This window comes from Mesoplodon bidens (genome assembly GCF_964165515.1).
Source record: "Mesoplodon bidens genome assembly, chromosome: 1".
Lineage (NCBI taxonomy): Eukaryota > Metazoa > Chordata > Mammalia > Artiodactyla > Ziphiidae > Mesoplodon > Mesoplodon bidens.
This window is the reverse complement of record NC_138176.1, coordinates 44,656,748-44,677,607: the sequence shown is the minus strand read 5'-3', so window position 1 is coordinate 44,677,607 and position 20,860 is coordinate 44,656,748. Positions and strand designations below refer to the sequence as shown.

The 20,860-nt window shown below is 39.3% G+C and overlaps 1 protein-coding gene across 8 annotated transcripts; it reads left to right on the top strand.

The window, feature by feature from the left end:
* Nucleotides 1–1,298: 1,298 nt before the first annotated feature.
* On the top strand, nucleotides 1,299–19,818 carry ZWINT (ZW10 interacting kinetochore protein). 8 transcript variants are annotated; one of them, XR_014015133.1, is made up of 10 exons: nucleotides 1,299–1,425; nucleotides 2,287–2,377; nucleotides 2,544–2,667; nucleotides 2,824–2,990; nucleotides 3,919–3,975; nucleotides 4,511–4,653; nucleotides 4,734–4,911; nucleotides 5,002–5,124; nucleotides 11,954–11,989; nucleotides 19,335–19,818. XR_014015133.1 is itself a non-coding variant. In XM_081225326.1 (10 exons), the coding sequence occupies exons 1-8, from the start codon at nucleotides 1,385–1,387 to the stop codon at nucleotides 5,077–5,079; spliced, it is 879 nt and encodes a 292-aa protein (XP_081081452.1). In that variant the 5' UTR covers nucleotides 1,299–1,384; the 3' UTR covers nucleotides 5,080–5,084; nucleotides 11,954–11,989; nucleotides 19,335–19,818. The 8 variants fall into 8 exon arrangements, 6 of the variants coding, with proteins under 6 accessions (XP_081081452.1, XP_081081455.1, XP_081081457.1 ...); XR_014015134.1 differs by lacking the exon at nucleotides 19,335–19,818 and adding an exon at nucleotides 18,906–19,089; XM_081225326.1 differs by having other exon boundaries at nucleotides 5,002–5,084.
* Nucleotides 19,819–20,860: the final 1,042 nt, after the last annotated feature.

The following is a 20,860-nucleotide window of genomic DNA, read 5'->3' as shown; positions in this document are numbered from 1 at the left end:
TACATATACATAATCCCCATATCCCTTCCCTCTTGAGCCTCCCCCCCACCCTCTCTATCCCACCCCTCTAGGTGGTCACAAAGCACCCAGCTGATCTCCCTGTGCTATGCGGCTGCTTCCCATTAGCTATCTATTTTACATTTGGTAGTGTATATATGTCCATGCCACTCTCTCACTTTGTCCCAGCTTCCCCTTCCCCCACTGTGTCCTCAACTCTGTTCTCTATGTCTGTGTCTTAATCCTGCCCTGCCTCTAGGTCCATCAGTACCATTTTTTTAGGTTCCATATATATGCGTTGACATACAGTATTTGTTCTTCTCTTTCTAGCTTGGTCGTTTTTAATTGGACGTCAGACATTGTGAACTGCACCTTACTGGTTGGTGGACATTTTTGTATTTCTATAAATATTATTTAACTTTGGTCTATCATATACTTAAATGATGTTAACCGTTTGATCCACTTGGGCTTTGCTTTTAAGATTTGTTAGGTGGCACTAGAGGCGTGAGGTGTCTAGGGTTAATGCCCTGCTACTAAGGCAAAACCTGTCTGTGTACGCTAACCAACGCCCCATGGATTATGAAGTTTTCCAGCCTGATTGGTGGAAGGAGTTACTGACCCTAAGTGATCTCTGGGAATCCTTAAAACCCCTTCGGGGTAGTTTCCTCAAACACAAGATGCTCAGAACTCAGCAGAATACTGGAGAAAACTCTACAGAACTCCGAGTTCTCTCTCTGAGCAACCCTCTCCTTTCTGCTATACTCTAGAGGACATTACCTGCCTTGGTCTCCCCCAAACTTTCGGCTCCAACCGGTCAACGCAGGCATTTCGCTGGGCTGTGTTTAGGTTTTCTCTCCCAAACCCGCATCCTGGAAAATCTTTTAAAGGCTGTAAGCATTTTCAGCTGATATTTGTTTCCTCAGTCTCCAGGATCGGTTATCAGTTATTAATGCCAAGTGTCTCGGAAGACAAACCCAGCGTTCTCCTTCAAGAGCAGATTTAGTTTTTCTTTTTCTTTTCTTTTTTTTTTTTTTAATAAAGGTAACTCAGAGTTGAAAAGCCAAACAGAGCAAAGGTCTTTCCTCTTAGTCTGAGAACTAGGCAGCGCGCCGCTGAGCGAGCTCAAGCCGCACCTCCACGCCTCAGCACCGCCTACGGGTTACTGCGCAGGCGTAGAACTTCTGCGCGCCTGCAGGGCTCAGCAACAACTGCGCCTGCGCCAAACAACGGGGCGCGCCAACGCGCCGATCTGCGCCTGCCAATGAGAGTGCCCAATGGTCCTTGATTCCCGCCCACTGACAGGACATCCTATTGCCTGTCCCGGCGCGCGGTTCGCGGCGGGTCCAAAGTGGACGGAGGTTAGAGCTGAAGCGCGGCCCGGGGAAGGATGGAGGTGGCAGAGACTAAGGCGGAGGCTGCTGCCCGAGAGTAAGTGTGTCTCGCCAGGTGGCATCCGGGGGCGGGCTGGGGCGGACCTTGCGCGGTCCCAAGTAAAATCAGTAATTCCCCTCCACCCCTTACAGCGGTTGCGGGTCGACTAAGCCATGAAGTGATCCTGACCCCAGCCCCCCAGTCTTAGGTTCCTGAGGTGACGATTGCCTCTCTCCAGGAGTAAGGGCTATGAGGGACTGTCCGTCCCCCACCACGTACGCACACCCCCCAGAGGTGTGTCCTGAAAGGGGACGGTTCCATCCCTGTCAACCCTCCATATCTCTTCGCAGATCGACCATCCTAACAGGAGACTTTCCACCCCTAGGACCATTCAATTTCTGTCACCCCTGTCCAACACACACTCTCCCGGTGGGTTATTTTATCCCCATCCCCGCCTCCTAATGGAGTGCTTCGGCCGCTAACAAGGGAGAACTCTGGAGAGCCTAGACCCAGGGATCCAGCCCCCTGTCCTTAGCTCCTCCTCCAGTACTCTGATACCCTGCCCCCAGGCTTGTGTTCTCTGCGTGGCGGGGCTCCCCCATTCCCTGTATATCTCCATGACTGATTTCAGAAACTCAAATGGTTTCTGTTCAGTGAGACATTCCCTATTTAAAATCACAGCTCCTTCCCCACATTCCTATTCGCCTTGCTTTGCTTATTTTTCTTCACGGCACTTACTGCCTCCATGTGTCTTCCATACAGACACCAGTGTTGGTCCCAGATGGCCCTTCAAGCCTGTGCTAGGCAGGACAAGACTCAGCATTAATACACATAATCACATATGTTCACGTGCACACAAATTGACTAGAACTAGGACCCCAGGAGTCTGCAATTTTTCCTGTTTTCTTTCCCCTTCAGGGCCCTGGCCAAGGTGGCAGACATCCTGGAGCCTATAGGTCTTCAGGAGGAGGCAGAACTGCCGGTGCAGATCCTGGCTGAGTTTGTGATGGTACGTACAAGATGGGAGCTAGCCTTTCACAAGCCAGGGACTGCTCCTGGGTCCTCCTGTTGAGATACTGGGCAGCGATAATGGTGAGCAGACTGGAAGGTAACCTTGTTGGCCTATAGTACAAGGAGGTAAGAATGTTACCTGCATCCACCCTCCCTCTGAACAGGACTCCCGGAAGAAAGACAAGCTCCTCTGCAGCCAGCTTCAAGTAGTAGACTTCCTGCAGAATTTCTTGGTTCAGGAAGGCACTGCCCAGGACCTGAACCCCTTGGCTTCTGAAGACACGAGCCGTGAGTGGGCAGGGGGTGGAATAGGGGCTTCCCTGAGTGAAGAAGGAAGAGGGACATCAGTCAAGTCAGCTGTTTGGCTGACGGGAAGACTGAAGCCCCAGTGTTGCAGGCAGGTGGGCCAACCTCACTTATTCCCTCACTCTTGGCTCTTCTCAGGGCAGAAGGCAATTGAAGTCAAAGGGCAATGGAAAGAGCTGAAGGCCACCTACCAAGAGCACGTGGAGGCCATCACAAGTTCCCTGACCCAGGCACTGCCCAAGGTGGAGGAGGCCCAAAGGAAGCAGGCCAAGCTCCAGGAGGCCCTTGAACAACTCCAGGCCAAGGTGAACCAAGGATGAGGGGAGGAGAGGGCAGGCAGAGAGGAGGAGGAAAAGGGTGAACATGCTGGGTTGGACCCACTGGCTGTCTTTTAAAATCCAACCACATGGCTGAGTAATATTCCATTGTATATATGTGCCACGTCTTTTATATATATATATATAAATTTATTTATTTTATTTTTATTTATTTTTGGCTGTGTTGGATCTTCGTGTCTTCGCGCCGGCTTTCTCTAGTTGTGGCAAGCGGGGGCTACTGTTTGTTGCGGTGCGTGGGCTTCTCATTGCAGTGGCTTCTTTTGTTGCAGAGCCCGGGCTCTAGGCGCACAGGCTTCAGTAGTTGCAGCACACTGGCTCAGTAGTTGTGGCTTACGGGCTCTAGAGTGTAGGCTCAGTAGTTGTGGCGCACAGGCTTAGTTGCTCCCCGGCATGTGGGATCTTCCCCAGACCAGGGCTTGAACCCATGTCCCCTGCATTGGCAGGCAGATTCTTAACCACTGCACTACCAGGGAAGCCCCTGTACCACATCTTCTTTATCCATTCATCCGTCAATATTACTCAGTCATTAAAAAGAATGAAATAATGCCATTTGCAGCAACATGGATGGACCTGGAGATTATCATACTAAGTGAAGTAAGTCAGACAGAGAAAGACAAATATCATGATATCACTTATATGTGGAATATAAAAAAAATGGATACAAATGAACTTATTTACAAAACAGAAACAGACTCACAGACTTAGAGAATGAACTTATGGTTACCAGGGGGAAGGGTGGGGGCCAGGGATAGATTGGGAGTTTGGGATTGACATATACACACTGCTATATTTAAAATAGATAACCAACAAAGACTTACTGTAAAAAAAAAAAATGAAATCCAAACATAAAAATCCACTCCTCCTCTCCTTGTTCCCTTCCTTTGCTTACCTGCAGAAGCAAGTGGCCATGGAAAAACTCAGAATAGTCCAGAAGCAGTGGCAGCTACAACAGGTAGGTCCATTCACCTAGGAAAATACCTCTTCTCACCACCATGCTATTGTATGGGCCAAGTCCTAGAAAACCTTTATTCTGTTTCCTTCTGTGAGGCATTATAGCATGGGTACCAACATGGACTTGAATCCTAGCATCACCACTTACCACTGCATGACCTTGGTCAGTCACCTAACTTTCTCTGCTTCTGTTTCTTCATCTGTGAAAGAAGAAAATAATAGCATCTACTCTATAGAGTTATTATGATGATTAAGTAATTGGTACAGCAAGTGCTTAAAACAGTGCCTGGCACATAACAAACTAAATAAGTGTTATCATCATCTTTGTGCTCCTTTTCTCCAGAATGCCTCACCTTGTAACAACACATTCTGACCCTTCCTTTTTTCTAAGCCCCTGGTCCTGCCTAAAGTGAGTAGAGTCCCTCTTTCCATCTATGCGTCTGAACCCCCAGCTAGGTCTAGGCTGTAGGGGTTGGGGAAGTGCCTCTAAGACGTCAGCATCTGAGGACCCATGTCTACATTCTCACTCCTGGTAGGAGAAGCGTCTGCAGCATCTGGCAGTGGTTTCTTCAGAGTTGAGGGAGCGTCAGACAGGAACTCAGCAGGAGCTTGAACGGCTATATCAGGAACTTGGAACCCTGAAGCAGCAGGCAAGGCAGGAGCAGTACAAGCTGCAGAGGTGAGGCCGGGGGCATGGGCTACAGACCCAGGGTGGTTCAGCTAAGGTTCCCTCTCTTCACACCCACCTCTTCCTTCCAGGTACCAGACCTTCCTCCACCTGCTATACACCCTTCAGGGTAAGCTGCTATTCCATGAGGCTGAGGCAGAGATGCCACAAGAGCTGGATCTTCCTAAGGATAAGCCCCAGCAGCTGACCCAGCCCCAGGAGCAGAACATTCGGGACACCATGGGGAGAGATGAATGTGTGTCCTCCAAGGTGAATGAAAGATGGAACAGTTGGGGAGGGAGGCAGAGAGAAAAGCTGGGAGATAAATCTTACTCACTGCTCATACCTTGTCTCCCCAAGGCCAACAACCCACAGCCTGCTGGAGATACAGGCTTACCATGGCTTCCTGGGAGACAGCAACATGGGGAAGGATCCTAGAGCAGGTCAGACTCCGACTCAGACCATGGTGTCCCTGGACTGTAGGTATGGCAGGAGAGAGGGTCTCTGGTCTATCTGTCTCTGTTTCTGTGCTCCACTATTCTTGGAGGGGATGGGACATGGGGAGGAGCAAGGAGTTTATCTTATGGATGAAGTTTTGTACATTATCCCCATGCCCAGCCTACCCTGGGCTAATCCCGCTCTTCCTCTTCCCCAGCTCTCTGGCCTCACCCACATTGCAGGATGGACTTAAATTCCTTGAGTGCAGCCTGATTTTTGACTACATACCAGGTCGGGGCAGGCTCTGGATTCTGTTTATTAAAAGCCCTGGAGTTCTCTCAGCTGCCTGTTCGTCCACTTATCTTCATATGTTGGTGGGAAGAACCACACTCATAGGCCAGCAACAAGATAGGTGCTGGTACTGGTGTGAATAGGGAGGGTACAGATGGGGAAGGGACCCTGGCCTGGGGCATCAGGGATTGCTTGCCCAAAGGGGTGTACTACAAACATGCTGAGTTTAATTCAGGGAGAAAGTGAATGCTTTATGCAGGTGATTAGATGTGGGAGGATAATTTTAATTACTGATCCAAATGTTTACTGAAACTCTGATTTGTGCCAGGTCCCTTGCTATGAACTGGAGCTACATCAGTGGGCTTATCTGACCAGTCCCTACCTACATGGAGCATAATGAGAATGAACAATTGAAAAGATAAATAGGATGATTTCAGGGTGTGTTAAAACAGGGTAGCAAACTAAAACAGAGTAATACAATGAAGAGCAATAGTGAGAGTATAGAGACCCCTATCTGTGTATATTGGCCTGTGTCTATGAGTCAGTATTTCTATTTGTGTTTGTGTATGTGTGTTTCTGTGTCTCTGTTTGTTGCTTTCAGTCTCCATTCCTCTGTGTGTCTGTCGCTGGGTGTGTGGACAGGGGCGGGCACTACTGTCTTTGAGAAAGAGATTCCATTCCTAACTGGAAGTGTGGAAACTGCTACTTCAGAGAGAAAGAGAGAAAAATGAGAGTTCTCAGAGAGTAGAAAACTCATTTTCCGTATGAGAAAAGGACCTTCATGTGAGAGAAAGACCTAAACATCCCCATGAGAAAGACCTAAACATCCCCATGAGAAAGACACTGGGGCCTTTTGTTTTTGGTGAGAGAAAGTTTTAAGAGTCAGTGTTCCCTGTTCTGTCTCAGACTGGGTCACCTTCTCTCAGGTGGAGATTGAGATCCTTGTGCATTCCGATGGTTTGCCCTGCTTTACTAAGGTGTCCCTAGTTTTCTCTCAAATTGTCTTTTGAAATGTGTTGGCCCCATTTTTTACGTATGAAATAGGTTAATTATCAGAGGTCTTTGGGCTCAGAGGGGATTGAGGATACTCCACCAGGGAGCACACAAATGTCCACAGCGTGGCTTCCTCCATCTACTCATACCCCTCCCTCCCACATGGTTGCTGTTGTAGCCTTCTAGTAACCCAAATATCCAGTCCCATTTTTCCCTCCCTCCTACTGGGTGGGCTCCCTTACCCCTACAGTCTCATTTCCTTTCTAGTCTCATGTTCTCCAAAATGTCTGCAGCACAAACGAGAGAGCAAGAGCACATATATATATATCCACCCCAGGAAAGGAGTGTCTACTAAGGGACACTGGGGTGTGGGTTGGGATGTTGTGGAGTTTCCCTATCTTTGCATACATTATGGCTGTCAGAAAGTCAGCAGGGAAGAGAAGACACTCACATGGCACCCACCAAGATGGGGGTGAAGGATAATACCCTGAGATACTCCAAGCCAGGGACAGGGGAAGGAGATTGGGCAGATGTACAGTAATCAAATGCAGAGGACTGCAAACTTCTGGGAACCAGATTTCTCTCAAGGAGTGTGAAATGCATCAGTACACACTGAGGCCAAAGAGGAGGGGAGGCTTGATTATCTGTTATGTTCAAAGCCCTTGAATTGCCCATGTGGCTGGAGCCTCAAGTTGGCCAGAAGTGTCTTGACTGACAAGCTCAGGAATTGGGACTTGCTATCAGATAGAAGATGGACTTCAGCTTCCAGCTCTTCAGCCCTCTGTTAGTCCCTTAAAGACTATCCTTGTTTATTGATACTTGCACAAGGTAGATGTGTGCAAGGAGGAATACTACCCCTGGGAAATTGTGATCTCTTACACAAAGACATGGAAATCTATGAGTCCACAGAAGCTGCTGAAAAGGCCCTGCTGCCTGCCAGGGTTTTTTCTCTTCCTTTTTTCTATTGAAGGGAAGGACACAGAAACCAGTGAAGAGTGGGGGTGGAGGGGAGACTAGGCAGTGAATCAGCACAGTCAAGACACTGTTGCTCTGTCTTGACCAGAAGTCTTCTTGATAACTTAAAGTGAAAATTAAGCTTACTCTGTTAAATCAATAGGAAAACTTTATTTTTCTATTCTCTTTAAGAATAATGTTTTCCTTTTTTTTTTTTTTTTAACGGTACGTGGGCCTCACTGTTGTGGCCTCTCCTGTTGCGGAGCACAGGCTCCGGACGCGCAGGCTCAGCGGCCATGGCTCACGGGCCTAGCCGCTCTGCAGCATGTGGGATCCTCCCGGACCGGGTCACGAACCCGTGTCCCCTGCATCGGCAGGTGGACTCTCAACCACTGCACCACCAGGGAAGCCCAATGTTTTCCTTTTTTAAAGATAATTTTGTTTAACATTATTATGGTTAAACATTATTTTGTTGATTTTTTTCTAGTTTCATATTTTCTAGGTATTGTCAACTTTTTCTAGGAATTTTTCATTTCTAGTCTTTTTAAGTTGGTATGAAGTTGTCGTAATCTTTTTAATCTAAATCTGCAGCCTGTTTTAGGATGGCCTAATGTTATATTCCTGATACTTTTTTTGTGCTTTATTGATTTTTTCCTTTATACATCCCTTCAGATTTTCATTCATTTTCAAATATTCAAATACTGAAAGATTGGCTTTTGTGATTTGCTATTGTATGTTTTGTTCTGTTTCATTAACTTGTGTCATATATCTTGCTCATTTTCTACCTTCTGTTTTTAGGTAGAGAATATGTATTTTTTTGGTAAACTCTTTATTTTTATCAGATAATAAACTTGTGTATTTGGATCTTTATTTGTTTTCTCAAATAAACATTTAAAGCTATAAATTTCTTCTGGCTTCCTATTAGTATTTTCACAGTCATTCAATTCATAGAATTTCCTATTAAAATTATTTCTTTGCTTCATAAGTTTCTTAGAAAAATAATTTTGAAATATTTTACTCTATATGAGAGGATAATCTTTTTAAGTTTATTCTAATTTGGTCAGAAAATGTCATCTATGTAATAAAACTTTGAAATTTAATGAGGGAAGCAATTGTAACCTTGAATGATTTTTTTTTCATGTTTCATGTTGATTTTAAAAGAATGTCTGTTTTAGAACTGTCATATGTACTTTTTTATGTTTATTAGATTATGCTTGTTATGTTTTTGTTTATATCATCTATATACTTATTTTTTATTTTCTGAATATCATCTTCTGAGAGGGGTATGTTCAAGTCTCCAAAGTGAGAGTAGATTTGTTTTTTTCCTCTTACAAACATCTGGATAGTTTCAGCAAAGTTAATCCCCCTCATTCTATCTTTATAATCTTGAAATTTGTGAAACTAAGCTCATTTCAAATATTCTACCCTGTCATGAAAAGAAAACTATCTTCCCATTTTAGAATCTTTCTGTCCTTAATAAATCCCATCCTGTCTTGTAGAATTATGCAACTTCTTATATTACAATTTTTACGTCTCCTCTTTGGGCCAAATATGTGTAAGTTTTAAAATATAAGCAGTGTGGTATTAAATTAACTAGTTTCCTTACTATTCCCAGCACAGTATTTAAATGACCCTTTTGATACTTTGAACATTAGGCTCTGAAAAATTTAGTGAGTTTTGACACACTTTGCTCTTGACACCCTGAATAACCTAGGCATTAAGTCTGAAAACTATAGTCTCAGGAATCAACATCTTGAGGCCTTTTTAAACTGTCATGGAGCGGGGTGGGGGGGTAAATTCTTTTTATGTTGTTAAATTGAATTTGTGTAACTGTTGACATAGTTATAAAAAAACTTGTTAATCTTTATGGAGCTCTGCAATTTTAGATGCCATATTCAAACACATTTCTAAATTTTAAGTTGTCAAATGAACTTTAGCAAGCACACCTATGCAAAGTATGCATAATTCACTTCATCATACATTTTATAGTAATTATACCCATGTGATAATTATTTAAATGAGTTGATTACTGTGTACCTAAAATCATGTTTTGAGATAGAAAAAAGAAGGGGAAGATCTAGAAATATTCTTTCAGATGGTGACAGAACTTTTGGAAATAAAAGATTATCACAAATATGCATCATAAAAGAAATAAACCATAACATATATATGTGTTCTAGTGCACAGATTTTTTATGTACTAAAAATAATGTTAGGAAAAACAAACACAAGTTGGAGTAATCAAAATAGGGTTTATTTTATGAAAGTTTGTTTAAAATATCCTATAGAGTCTCCATGTTATGAAATTATATTGCAAAAACTTCAGGTCTAATCTTAATAACCAATCATAAACAGCAGTTTTATTAATAAAAATACTAGGTGTATTAAATTTTTGTCCTGTTTATGTAACTTAGTAGACAAGAATTTATGGTTTACATGTGTCTTTGAGGGAAAATACTTCTCTTTAGGGACAGGGTCCTGTCCACAGTCTCCATATATGTAAGCCTTGGTTTTACCTGGCCAGGTATTCTAGAAATAAAAAACAATTTGCAAGAATTTATTTACTGAAGTTCAGCATTATCTCTGGTTGTTTCATTTGGTTACTCCAAGTGAAGATATTATATGAAGATAATAGAGTTTTGGGCAAGATATACTAATTTCTTGGTTGAAAACTCTACCATTGATGATGACTGAAATGCCTAACTTTGTTCCAGTATGTCATTTTCAACATGAGAAAGAAGGGGAAAAGGAAAGAGATGGTAAATTTAGTTGAGGAATTTAGTCATAAAATAGATAACATTTGTGTGTGTGTGTGTGTGTGTGTGTGCATACACATATAAAATTGGCAGGGATAATGTAGATTAGCTGGAGGAAGTGAGAGTGACTGCATGACAGATATTTGACCTCATTTTTCAGATAACCATTTGTTCTCTGTGATTCCTCTCTATAGGAACATATATATCTTTGCATCCACAAATGAACATATATCAATACCTTCACACTTTAAAAGTACTTAGTAAATGTTCATTGGATCATCTTCAGGGAAGATTTCCCAAAGAACTGCCTCTTAAGCTCAATTTCAAATAAATGAAATTATCCAGAGGCAGATTTCATCATTTATTGAATGTCAGCTATTACTGAATGTCAGTTCTGAGAATTTAAAAAAACAAAACAATCTGAGTTTAAATTTAGAGACAGGAAGGAAAAATCTAATCCTAACAAAAAATTATGTTTGTCATTAAGGACTAAGAATTGAAATGTTTTGGTGGCACCAAGGATAATCATGCATACTAAGCAGAAGGAACATTATAAGTAAAGTATAGGAAATGAGAAACTGGCAATTTCAGGAATGCAAATGGACAATCAGTGCTTGGAGCATAGGATATAAGGGAGGAAATGGGAGTAGTGAGTTCATGAGAGCCTTTTACCTTTACCCTGCTGGCTATAGGAAGTCAAAGCCTACACCTGGAAGCCAAGGAAACCTATCAAAATTTTATTTCCTACTTGGGTAAAAAATTTTCAAGTACATTTTAATCTATTGCAATAGAACTCTCAGAAAGTCATACCATTGGTGAGTACATTTATGAATTTAGAGCAGAATGCACATTTAGAAAGCAGTACAAATGCTTTCATCCTCCTCCTGAAGTAAACGTATCTCCCTGTCTAACCGTTGCTTATTATTGGGACTTGCTATAATGACAGCAGCAAAAGAGCTGAAATCCACTTAGGCAATTAGATAGCATATTAAAGCAACATTGAAGTGGCAGGAGAATGGAACCTCTATTTTAGAATGTTGATACCTAAAAATAAGTATAATACAATGATCATAATTATTAGTAGCTGCATATTATACCCACTAAAATAATCACTAAAGCAGTTCAGTGATACTAGTATTCATGGATGATGACAGTTACCAATCCAAACAAGTACACACCAACTAGAAACTAATGAACCACCTATCCCAGAGCTCAGTGCTTTTTGGTACATTAGTCACTGAAGGCTCATGACTGAGAACATCGGAAAACATCTTCAGCAATGGAAAATCACTCATCATGCCTGAGAAATATTCTACTTACCAAGGTTTTAGGGATTAACAATTGAAAATAGGAGGGGGAAAAAAAACTCAGCCTTAATATAAAATGTTTATATTAAAGAATAGGGACCTTCTTCACATCAATTAGAAAATGAGTATGGTTTTTAAACAGTACCCTATGACTACCATAATTTTAATTTTAACAATTATGTTGAACAATATTCAGAGATTACTGGAATGTAAAGGTAAGAGAAGTTTTCCATTAGGTGCCTATGTCACCCTTGGCACTCGCAACAGGCAGTTCTTATTCTTTTGGAAAAGAATAAGACAAGTCTTATTTGGTTAAAAAAAAGTCTGGTATCATAAGAGATTTTCTATTTTACTCTTCCACCCCTATCTCTACCCCTATATCAGGAATTTTCAGGAGCTAATTCAATAGCTAAATTTAACTCTGTTGGTGTGTGGTGGTGCTGGTGGTGCTGGTGGTGATCTCAAGAAGTAGAAGTAGTTAATTGAAAAAAAATTTTTTATTACAATGAAAAGAAGGGCTAGTAGATATTCAGTTAATTCAATAATCTAATAATATTGTATATCTCTTGTATAGGAGAAAAACTAAAACTGGGATTTCATGTGCCTGAAGGTAAAACTTTGTTTTATATCTAAATAAGATAATTTTTGGGGGGGTGTGTGGGCTATTGCAGAACAGTGTTATTGGTATGTCACGGTACATGTAATTTAGCAATCACATTGTCTAATTCAAACAGGTGGCACAGTCTGGCAGATGGTAGTAAGGATTTGTTTATAAGGCTCACAGTTTCTTGCAAATGTCTTGCCTTGTTCTTCTTCTAAAATTTTGTGTGTTTGTGTGCAGATACCTAATCATATTCATATAAGGTGTGCTATTTTATATTTTGACACTAAGTTGTTGATTACATATAGATTTGGAGTTGCACTAACTCCCTGATAATTTTTTCTATTAGTATTCATTCAATGCCTAATCAACAAACATTTCTGAGTACCTGTGTGCCAGGTACTATTCTATTTCTTTTATTAAAATATATTTCACATATAACATTGTATAAATTTAAGATGTACAACATGTTAATTTGATAGGTTTATGCATTGTAATGTGATTGTCATTATAGCAATAATTTGTACTTCTGTCATGTTGCGTAATTAATCATTTATTTTTAGTGGTTACAATAATTAAGCTCTGGTTTCCTAGCAAATTTGATGATTATAATACAATATTGTTGTCTATATTCACTATTTTGTGCATTAGCTCTCCAGGGCTTGTTTACTACTTGTTACAATTTGTACCCTTTAAACAAGGTACAAACTATTTCTCTACCCCATATCCCCTGGAAACCACCGTTCTACTCTCTGTTTTTACCAGTTCAGCTTTTTAGAGTCCATGTATGAGTGATATTGTACAGTATTTGGCTTTCTCTGTCTGAGTTATATCAGTTCACATAATGCCCTCAAGGTCCATCTATGTTGTTGCAAATATGCCTATTTTTATACCAACACCTGCTGTTTTTAGTTGCTGTAGCTTTATAGTATAGTTTGAAATCAGGAAGTAGGATACTCCAGCTTTTTTCTTCTTCCTCAGGATTACTTTGTCTATTTAGGGTCCTTTATTGTTCTGTACACATTTTAGAATTGTTTTTTTTCTATTTCAGTGAAGTATGCCATTGGAATATTTCTTTTTGATTTTGGTTTTTATAACAATTTGCATAGCTAATTAAATTTGAGAAAATATTTTTCTTTTAATTTGATCACATGATCTCACTTTGGAATTTTGATGGGGAAATTATGTTGAATTTATAGATGGCTTTGGAAACATGGACATTTTAACAATATTAATTCCCCTGATTCATAAACACATAATGTCTTTCCATTTGTTTTTGTCTTCAGTTTCTTTCAGCAAAGTCATGTATTTTTCCTTGTGCAGTTTTTTCACTTTGATTAAATTTAGTCCTAGGTATTTATTGTTTTTGATGCTATTGTGAATGAGATAGTTTCTTTATCTCTTTTTCAGATGTTTCATCATTAGTATGTAGAAATGCTACCAATTATTGTATGTTGATTTTATAGCTTGCAACGTTACTGAAAGTTTCTATAGTTTTTTGGTTGACTCTTTGGGATTTTGTGTATAGAAAATTGTATCATCTGTAAACAGCAAAAATTTACTTCCTTTTTGATTTGGATGCATTTTATTTTCTTTCCTTGCCTAATTGCTCTAGCTAAGACTTCCCCTAATATATTGAATAAGAGTGGTGAGAGTGGGCATCCTTGTCGTGTTCCTCATCTTTGTGGAAAAGTTTTCAGTTTTTCTCCATTGAGTATAGTGTTAACTCTGGGTTTGTTGTATATGACCTTTATTATGTTGAGGTATGTTCCTTCTATACCCAATCTGTTGAGAGTTTTTATCATGAAATGATGTTGTGTTTTGTCAAAAGCTTTTCTGCATCCATTGTAATGATCATATGGTTTTTATCTTTCATTCTATTAATGTGATATATTATATTTATTGATTTGCATGTGTTGAACCGTCCCCACATCCCAGGGATAAATCCCACTTGGTCATGATGTATAATCCTTACAATGTTTTCTTAAATTCAGTTTGCTAATATTTTGTGGAGATTTTTGCATCTGTATCATCAGGAATATTGGTCTATAGTTTTCTTATAGTGTCCTTACCTGGCTTCGGTATTAGGCTAAAGCTGGCCTCATAGAAGGAGTTTGGATGTGTTTCCTCCTCTTCAATTTTTTGGAAAAATTTGAGAAGGATTGGTGTTAGTTCTTCTTTAAATGTTTAGTAGCATTTGCCAATAAAGCCATCTGGTCCTGGACTTTTAATCTTAGGAGGTTTTTTGATTACTGATGTAATCTGTTTACTAGTTATTGGTCTGTTTAGTTTTTCGATTTTTTTCCTTATTCAGTCTTGGTAGGTAGGTTGTGTGTTTCTAGAAGTGTATCCACTTCTCAGTAATTTAATTTGTTGGCATGTAATTGTTTATAGTAATCTCTTATGATCATATGTATTTCTGTAATATCAGTTGAAATGTCTCCTTTTTCATTTCTAATTTTATTTATTTGAGTCTTCACTTTTTCTTAGTGAGTCTAGCTTATGGCTTGTAAATTTTGTTTATCTTTTTGAAAAAACAGATTTTAGTTTCATTCATCCTTCCATTGTTTTTCTGGCCTATATTTCATCCCATAAGGTTTTATATGATACAGTTCCATTTTCACTTGTTTTGAGTTTTTTTTTTTTTTTTCTTTTTGCGGTATGCGGGCCTCTCACTGTTGTGGCCTCTCCTGTTGTGGAGCACAGGCTCCGGACGCACAGGCTCAGCGGCCATAGCTCACGGGCCTAGCCGCTCCGCGGCATGTGGGATCCTCCCGGACCGGGGCACAAACCCGTGTCCCCTGCATCGGCAGGCGGACTCTCAACCACTGCGCCACCAGGGTAGCCCGAGATAATTTTTTATTTCTCTTTTGATTTCTTCTTTGATCCAGTAGCTGTTTAGTTTCTACCTATTTGTAGATTTTTCCAGCTTTCCTCTTGTTGATTTCTAGTTTCATACTGCTGTGGTCAGAAAAGGTAGTTAGTATGATTTCAGTCTTCTTAAAATTGTTAAAATGTGTTTTATGTCCAGTCATATTGTCTATCCTGGAGAATGTTCTGTGTGCACTTGAGAAGAATGTGTGCTGGATGGAATGTTCTATATATGTCTGCTACATCCATTTGTTTTAAAGTATGGTACAATTCCAACATTTCTTTGTTGATTTTCTGTTTGTGTGATCTATCCATTGCTGATTGGGGTATTGAATTCCCCTACTATTTTTGTATTGTCTGTTTTTCCCTTCAGATTTGTTAATATTTGCTTAATATATATAGGTGATCCAATGTTGGATGTGTATATATTTGCAATTGTTATGTCTTCTTAATTTATTGACCTCTTTATTATTATATAATGACCTTCTTTGTCTCTTACTCTTTTGGGCTTGAAGTCTATTTTGTCTGATATAAGTATGGCTACCCCTGCTTTCTTTTGATTTGCATGGAATATTTTCTTCCATTCCTTCACTTTGAACTTATGTGTATCTTTTTTTTCAATTGAAGTTTAGTTGATTTGCAATGTTATGTTAGTTTCATGTGTATAGCAAAGTGATTCAGTTTTATATTCGTTTTTAGATTCTTTTCCATTATAGATTATTACAAGTTATTGACTATAGTTCCCTGGGCTATACAGTAGGTCCTTGTTGTTTAGCTATTTTAAATATAGTAGTCTGTATCTGTTAATCTCAAACTCCTAATTTTTCTCTTCCCCCGTTTCCCTTTTGGTAACCAAAAGTTTGTTTTCTTTGTCTATGAGCCTCTTTCGGTTTTGTAAATAGTTCATTTGTGTCATTTTTTAGATTCTACATATAAGTGATATATGATATTTGTCTTTCTCTGCCTGACTTACTTCACTTCATGTGACAATCTCTGGTCCATCCATGGTGCTGCAAATGGCATTATTTCATTCATTTTTATGGCTGAGTAATATTCCTGTGTGTGTGTGTACCATATCTTCCTTATCCATTCATCTGTCAATGGACATTTAGGTTGCTTCCACGTCTTGGCTATTGTAAATAGTACTGCTATGAACATTGGGGTCCTATGTGTGTCTTTAGATCTGAATGAGTCCTCTGTAGGCAGCATATAGTTGGGTCTTATTTTTTTTAATCCATTTTATCATTTACCTTTATGTTGTTTTGTATCTCCATTGTTTTTTTTCCCCTCTGTTTCTGTCAACCTTTGTAAATTGGTGGTTTTCTGTGGTAATATGCTCAGTTATCGCCTTTTTTAATGTTTTATGAATATATTTTATAGTTACCATTAGGCTTACATAAAATATCTCATAAATAAAATAGTCCATTTTGTACTAAAAACAACTTATCTTCACTCTCCTATAAAGGCTCCACCCTTCTACTCCTCCTTTTTTAGGTTTTGGGTTTGTTTGACATATAATTAACATATATTACATTATATTAGTTTCAGGTGTACAACATAAAGATTGCAAATTGATCACCATAATAAGTCTAGTTAACATCTGTCACCATACCTAGTTACAAAAAATTTTTCTTCTCTCTTGCAATGAGGACTTTTAAAATGTATTATCTTAGCAACTTTAAAATATGTAATACAGTATTATTAAGGTTATTTTACGTTTCTGTGTTTTTGATGTCCCAATTTACCTATTTTTTTAAAAATATTTTTTTGACGTGGACCATTTTTAAAGTCTTTATTTAATTTGTTACAATATTACTTCTGTTTTATGCTTTGGTTTTTTGACCACGAGGCATTCCCCAACCAGGGATCAAACCTGCACCCCCTGCATTGGAAGGCAAAGTCTTAACCATTGGACTGCCAGGGGAGTACCTTGCTTGCAGGATCTTAGTTCCCCGACCAGGGATTAACCCAGGCCACCACAGTGAAAGCACTGAGTCCTAACCACTGGACCACCAGGGAATTCCCCCAATTTACCTCTTTTTATGCTGTGAATTAGTTAACAATTAGTTAGTTTTAATATTCTTTTCCTTTAACCTTATAATATAGTTAACTGGTTAAAACACCATTCTAATATAAACTTACAGTTTTCTAATTCTGACTGTTTTCTTTCCCCCCCACTAGTACCAGTGTGTTATGTACTTTTATATGTTTTTGTGTCACTGATTGACATCTTTTCATTGCAGGTTAAAGAACTTTCAGTATTTCTTGCAAATTAGGTCTAGTGGTGCTAAATTCCTTCAGCTTCTGTTTGTCTTGGAAAGCGTTTATTTCTCCTTCATCTCTGAAGGATAACTTTGCCAGATAAAGCATTCTTGGCTGGTAATTTTTATATTTCAACAACTGAATATGTCATTTCACTCTCCTCTAGCCTATAAAGTTTCTACTGAGAAATGTGCTGATACCCTAATGGGGGTTTCTTAGTAGGTTACTTTGGTTATTCTTTTTTTCTCTGCCTGCCTTGAAGATTCTTTCTGTGTCATTGATTTTTGACAGTTTCATTATAATGTGTCTTGGAGAAGAAGGTCTTTTTGCACTGAGATAATAAGGTGACTCTGTTACCTTCCTGGACTTGTATGTCCAATTCTTCCCCCAGGTTGAGAAATTCTCAACTTTTGTTTCTTTAAATAAATATTCTGCTCCCTTCTCCCTCTCTTCTCCTTCTGGAACACCAATTATTCCTATATTTGCTTTTCTGATTGAAAATGATAGCTCTCATGGAGTTTCTTCACTATTTATTTAAATTTATTTTTTATTGAAGTATAGTTGAATTACAATGTTGTGTTAATTACTGCTGTACAGATGACTCAGTTATACATATATATATACACTATTTTTCATATTCTTTTCCTTTATGGTTTATCACAGGATATTGAGTATAGTTCCCTCTGCTATACGGTAGGACCTTTTTGTTTATCCACTCTATATATACCAGTTTGCATCTGCTAATCCCAAACTCCCCCTCCTACCCTTTCCCACCACCCTCCCCCTTGGCAACCACCAGTCTATTCTCTATGTTCCTGATTTTGTTTCTGTTTCATATATAGGTTCATTTGTGTCATATTTTAGATTCCACATGTAAGTGACATCATATGGGATTTGTCTTTGTCTTTCTGACTTACAGATAATCTCTAGTTGCATCCATGTTGCAAATGGCATTATTTCGTTCTTTTTTATGGCTGAGTAGTATTCAAGTTTCTTCACTATTTTAAAATCTCAGTTCTCTCTCCTCTTCTAATTGAATTATTTCTATATTCCTATCCTCCAAGTCACTTATTTTTTCTTTTGCCTGTCTCTCATGTTATCAGTGCTTTCTATTCATTCTTCATCTCATTCACTGAATTTTTCAGTTCCAGAATTTCTGTTTTGTTTTTCAATTTCAATCTCTTTGATAAAGAACTCTTTGTGTTCATTATTTTTAATCCTAAGTTCGTGGAATTGCTTTTTAGGTTTTCTTGTAGCTCATTGAATTTCTTCATGACAACTATTTAGAATTCTTTATTAGTTAGATTGCAATATTCTGTGCCTTTGAATTTCATTGCTGGAAAATTATCATTTTCTTTTGGTGATACCGTCTTTCCTTGATTTTTCATAGTGTTTGAAGGTATGCATTTCTCCTTTTACATTTGAAGTAGCAGACATCTTACTAAACTAAGGCTCTCTGTTTACTTTGAGTCTTATGGCTCAACAGGCTGGCTATTAGAAACCTTTTTTATTCCAGAGGGTGGTGCTCTAGCTCAAGTTTGTGGTTTCTTCTATAGGCACTGGCTCTTAAACATGCACTAGGGAGTGGGCACAAGGAGTCCGCAGCAGAGTTGGGGAGGTGTGGACTTAGCAAAATCTTAGGGTTTTGGGGGTGTCCACAGGGGGAATCCTCAAGTGGGGCACACCCAGAGGCAGTGGGCAGTTCTCCTTTGAAGTACCAAAGCAGACAGCAGGAAACATGACACTTTGATATTCTTGTCAGCTTCCTTTCCTTTTTTCTACCTCTCCCCAGTCACAGAGGTCCTTCCTCAGAAATCCAGGTGCTGCTGGAGATAAATGGGTCCCTCCACCCACAGCCTGCACAACTGATACTGACATCACTCTCTGAGGAATGAATGAAATGATTTTGGCCTTGTGTTATAGTCTTTATATCTGTAGAAACTTAGTTCCCAGCAACTAGGGTGTAATTTATAGGAACTGTTTTTGTTAAAAGGCTTTTCAATAAAATAGTATTTTCTGTTAGACATGTTATAATATTTAATTTCAGTTTAGAAACTTAGGTTATAGAGCTGTTTGATATTGTGTTTTGTTTTTCCTAGCTAGGTATCTTGAGCTTTAAATATTTTTTTGAATATATGTCCATTTATATATATTCTAAAATGTGAAGTCAGGCATCATTTTCTCTTTATAAATTTAATTTATTTTGTGTTATTTTTTTAAGGAGTCATTTATTTTAATCATGAAGACACCTGGAAACTACAGGAAACTCATCTCATTTTGTTGTAATACTGATTGCTATCAACAGTTTGCTTTTTTTTTTTTTTTTGCGGTACACGGGCCTCTCACTGTTGTGGCCTCTCCCATTGCGGAGCACAGGCTCCAGATGCGCAGGCTCAGCAGCCGTGGCTCACGGGCCCAGCCGCTCTGTGGCATGTGGGATCTTCCCGGACCGGGGCACGAACCTGTGTCCCCTGCATCGGCAGGCGGACTCTCAACCATTGTGCCACCAGGGAAGCCCAGTTTGCTATTTTTTACCTGAGTATCCTGTTTATTTGTAAAGAAGCTAAATGACAGCCTGGTTCATTTTTAAATTTTGTATTAGGAGCAGAGTTTTCACTTAGGACTGTCTTAGAATTTAAAACATGCTTGCTTCCTGGATGTTTGTCTTAGTTTGACAATATTAAAGTTTTGTGATGAACAGTATACTTGTTTTGTTCAATCTCTTTTGAAGTATATCTAATATTTTCTATATTGGTAAGTATGTGAAATTATGCGTAATGTAAAGTATAGAAAAATTGAAAATCTAAACTCCAGGTATCACTGTCTTCGTAGAAGTATGTGTGTTTGGCAGAAATCTGGATAAAGAATCTCCAACCTTGTAAAAATCCTCCAAAGATTTCCATAAAGTTTCACACTTTAGTCCTCAGTCCCTTGATTCGCAATTTCTCTAACCCCTTGAGACATTTTGTATTAACATATGATGTCCCTCTTGCATGACGTACTATCTCATTGGTGTTACTCTTCTTGTGCTATTGAATAAGAAACACCAAACTCCTTGTGTTGCACATACTTTGTCAAGCAGTGGTTGCTTGCTTCTTTGAGGATGTTTTTTGCTGAACAACCCATATCTAGGAAAACAAGGATAAAACGGAATTTTCTGATTCTCCTTTTGTATTTAACCTATGCTATCCTAAGTATATCTAACATAAGAATAGCCCTGTGAAGGCAACCAGAGTCTCTTTGAACGATCTTTCAAAAATTCACTTTAGGGGCTTCCCTGGTGGGGTAGTGGTTGAGAGTCTGCCTGGCGATGCAGGGGACATGGGTTAGTGCCCTGGTCCGGGAAGATCCCACATGCCACGGAGCAGCTAGGCCCGTGAGCAATGACTGCTGAGCCTGCGCGTCCGGAGCCTATGTTCTGCAATGGGAGAGGCCACAATAGTGAGAGGCCCATGTACCGCAAAAAGAAAAAAAAAATAAATAAAGAAAGAAAAAGGGTACAAATTGGAAAAGAAGTAAAACTGTCACTGCAGACAACATGACACTATACTTAGAAAATCCTAAAGATGCCACCAGAAAATTATTAGAGCTAATCAATGAATTTGGTAAGGTTGCAGGATACAAAACTAATGCACAGAAATCTCTTGCATTCCTATACACTAACAACGAAATATCAGAAAGAGAAATTAAGGAAACAGTCCCATTCAGCATTGCAACAAAAAGAATAAAATACCTTGGAATGAACCT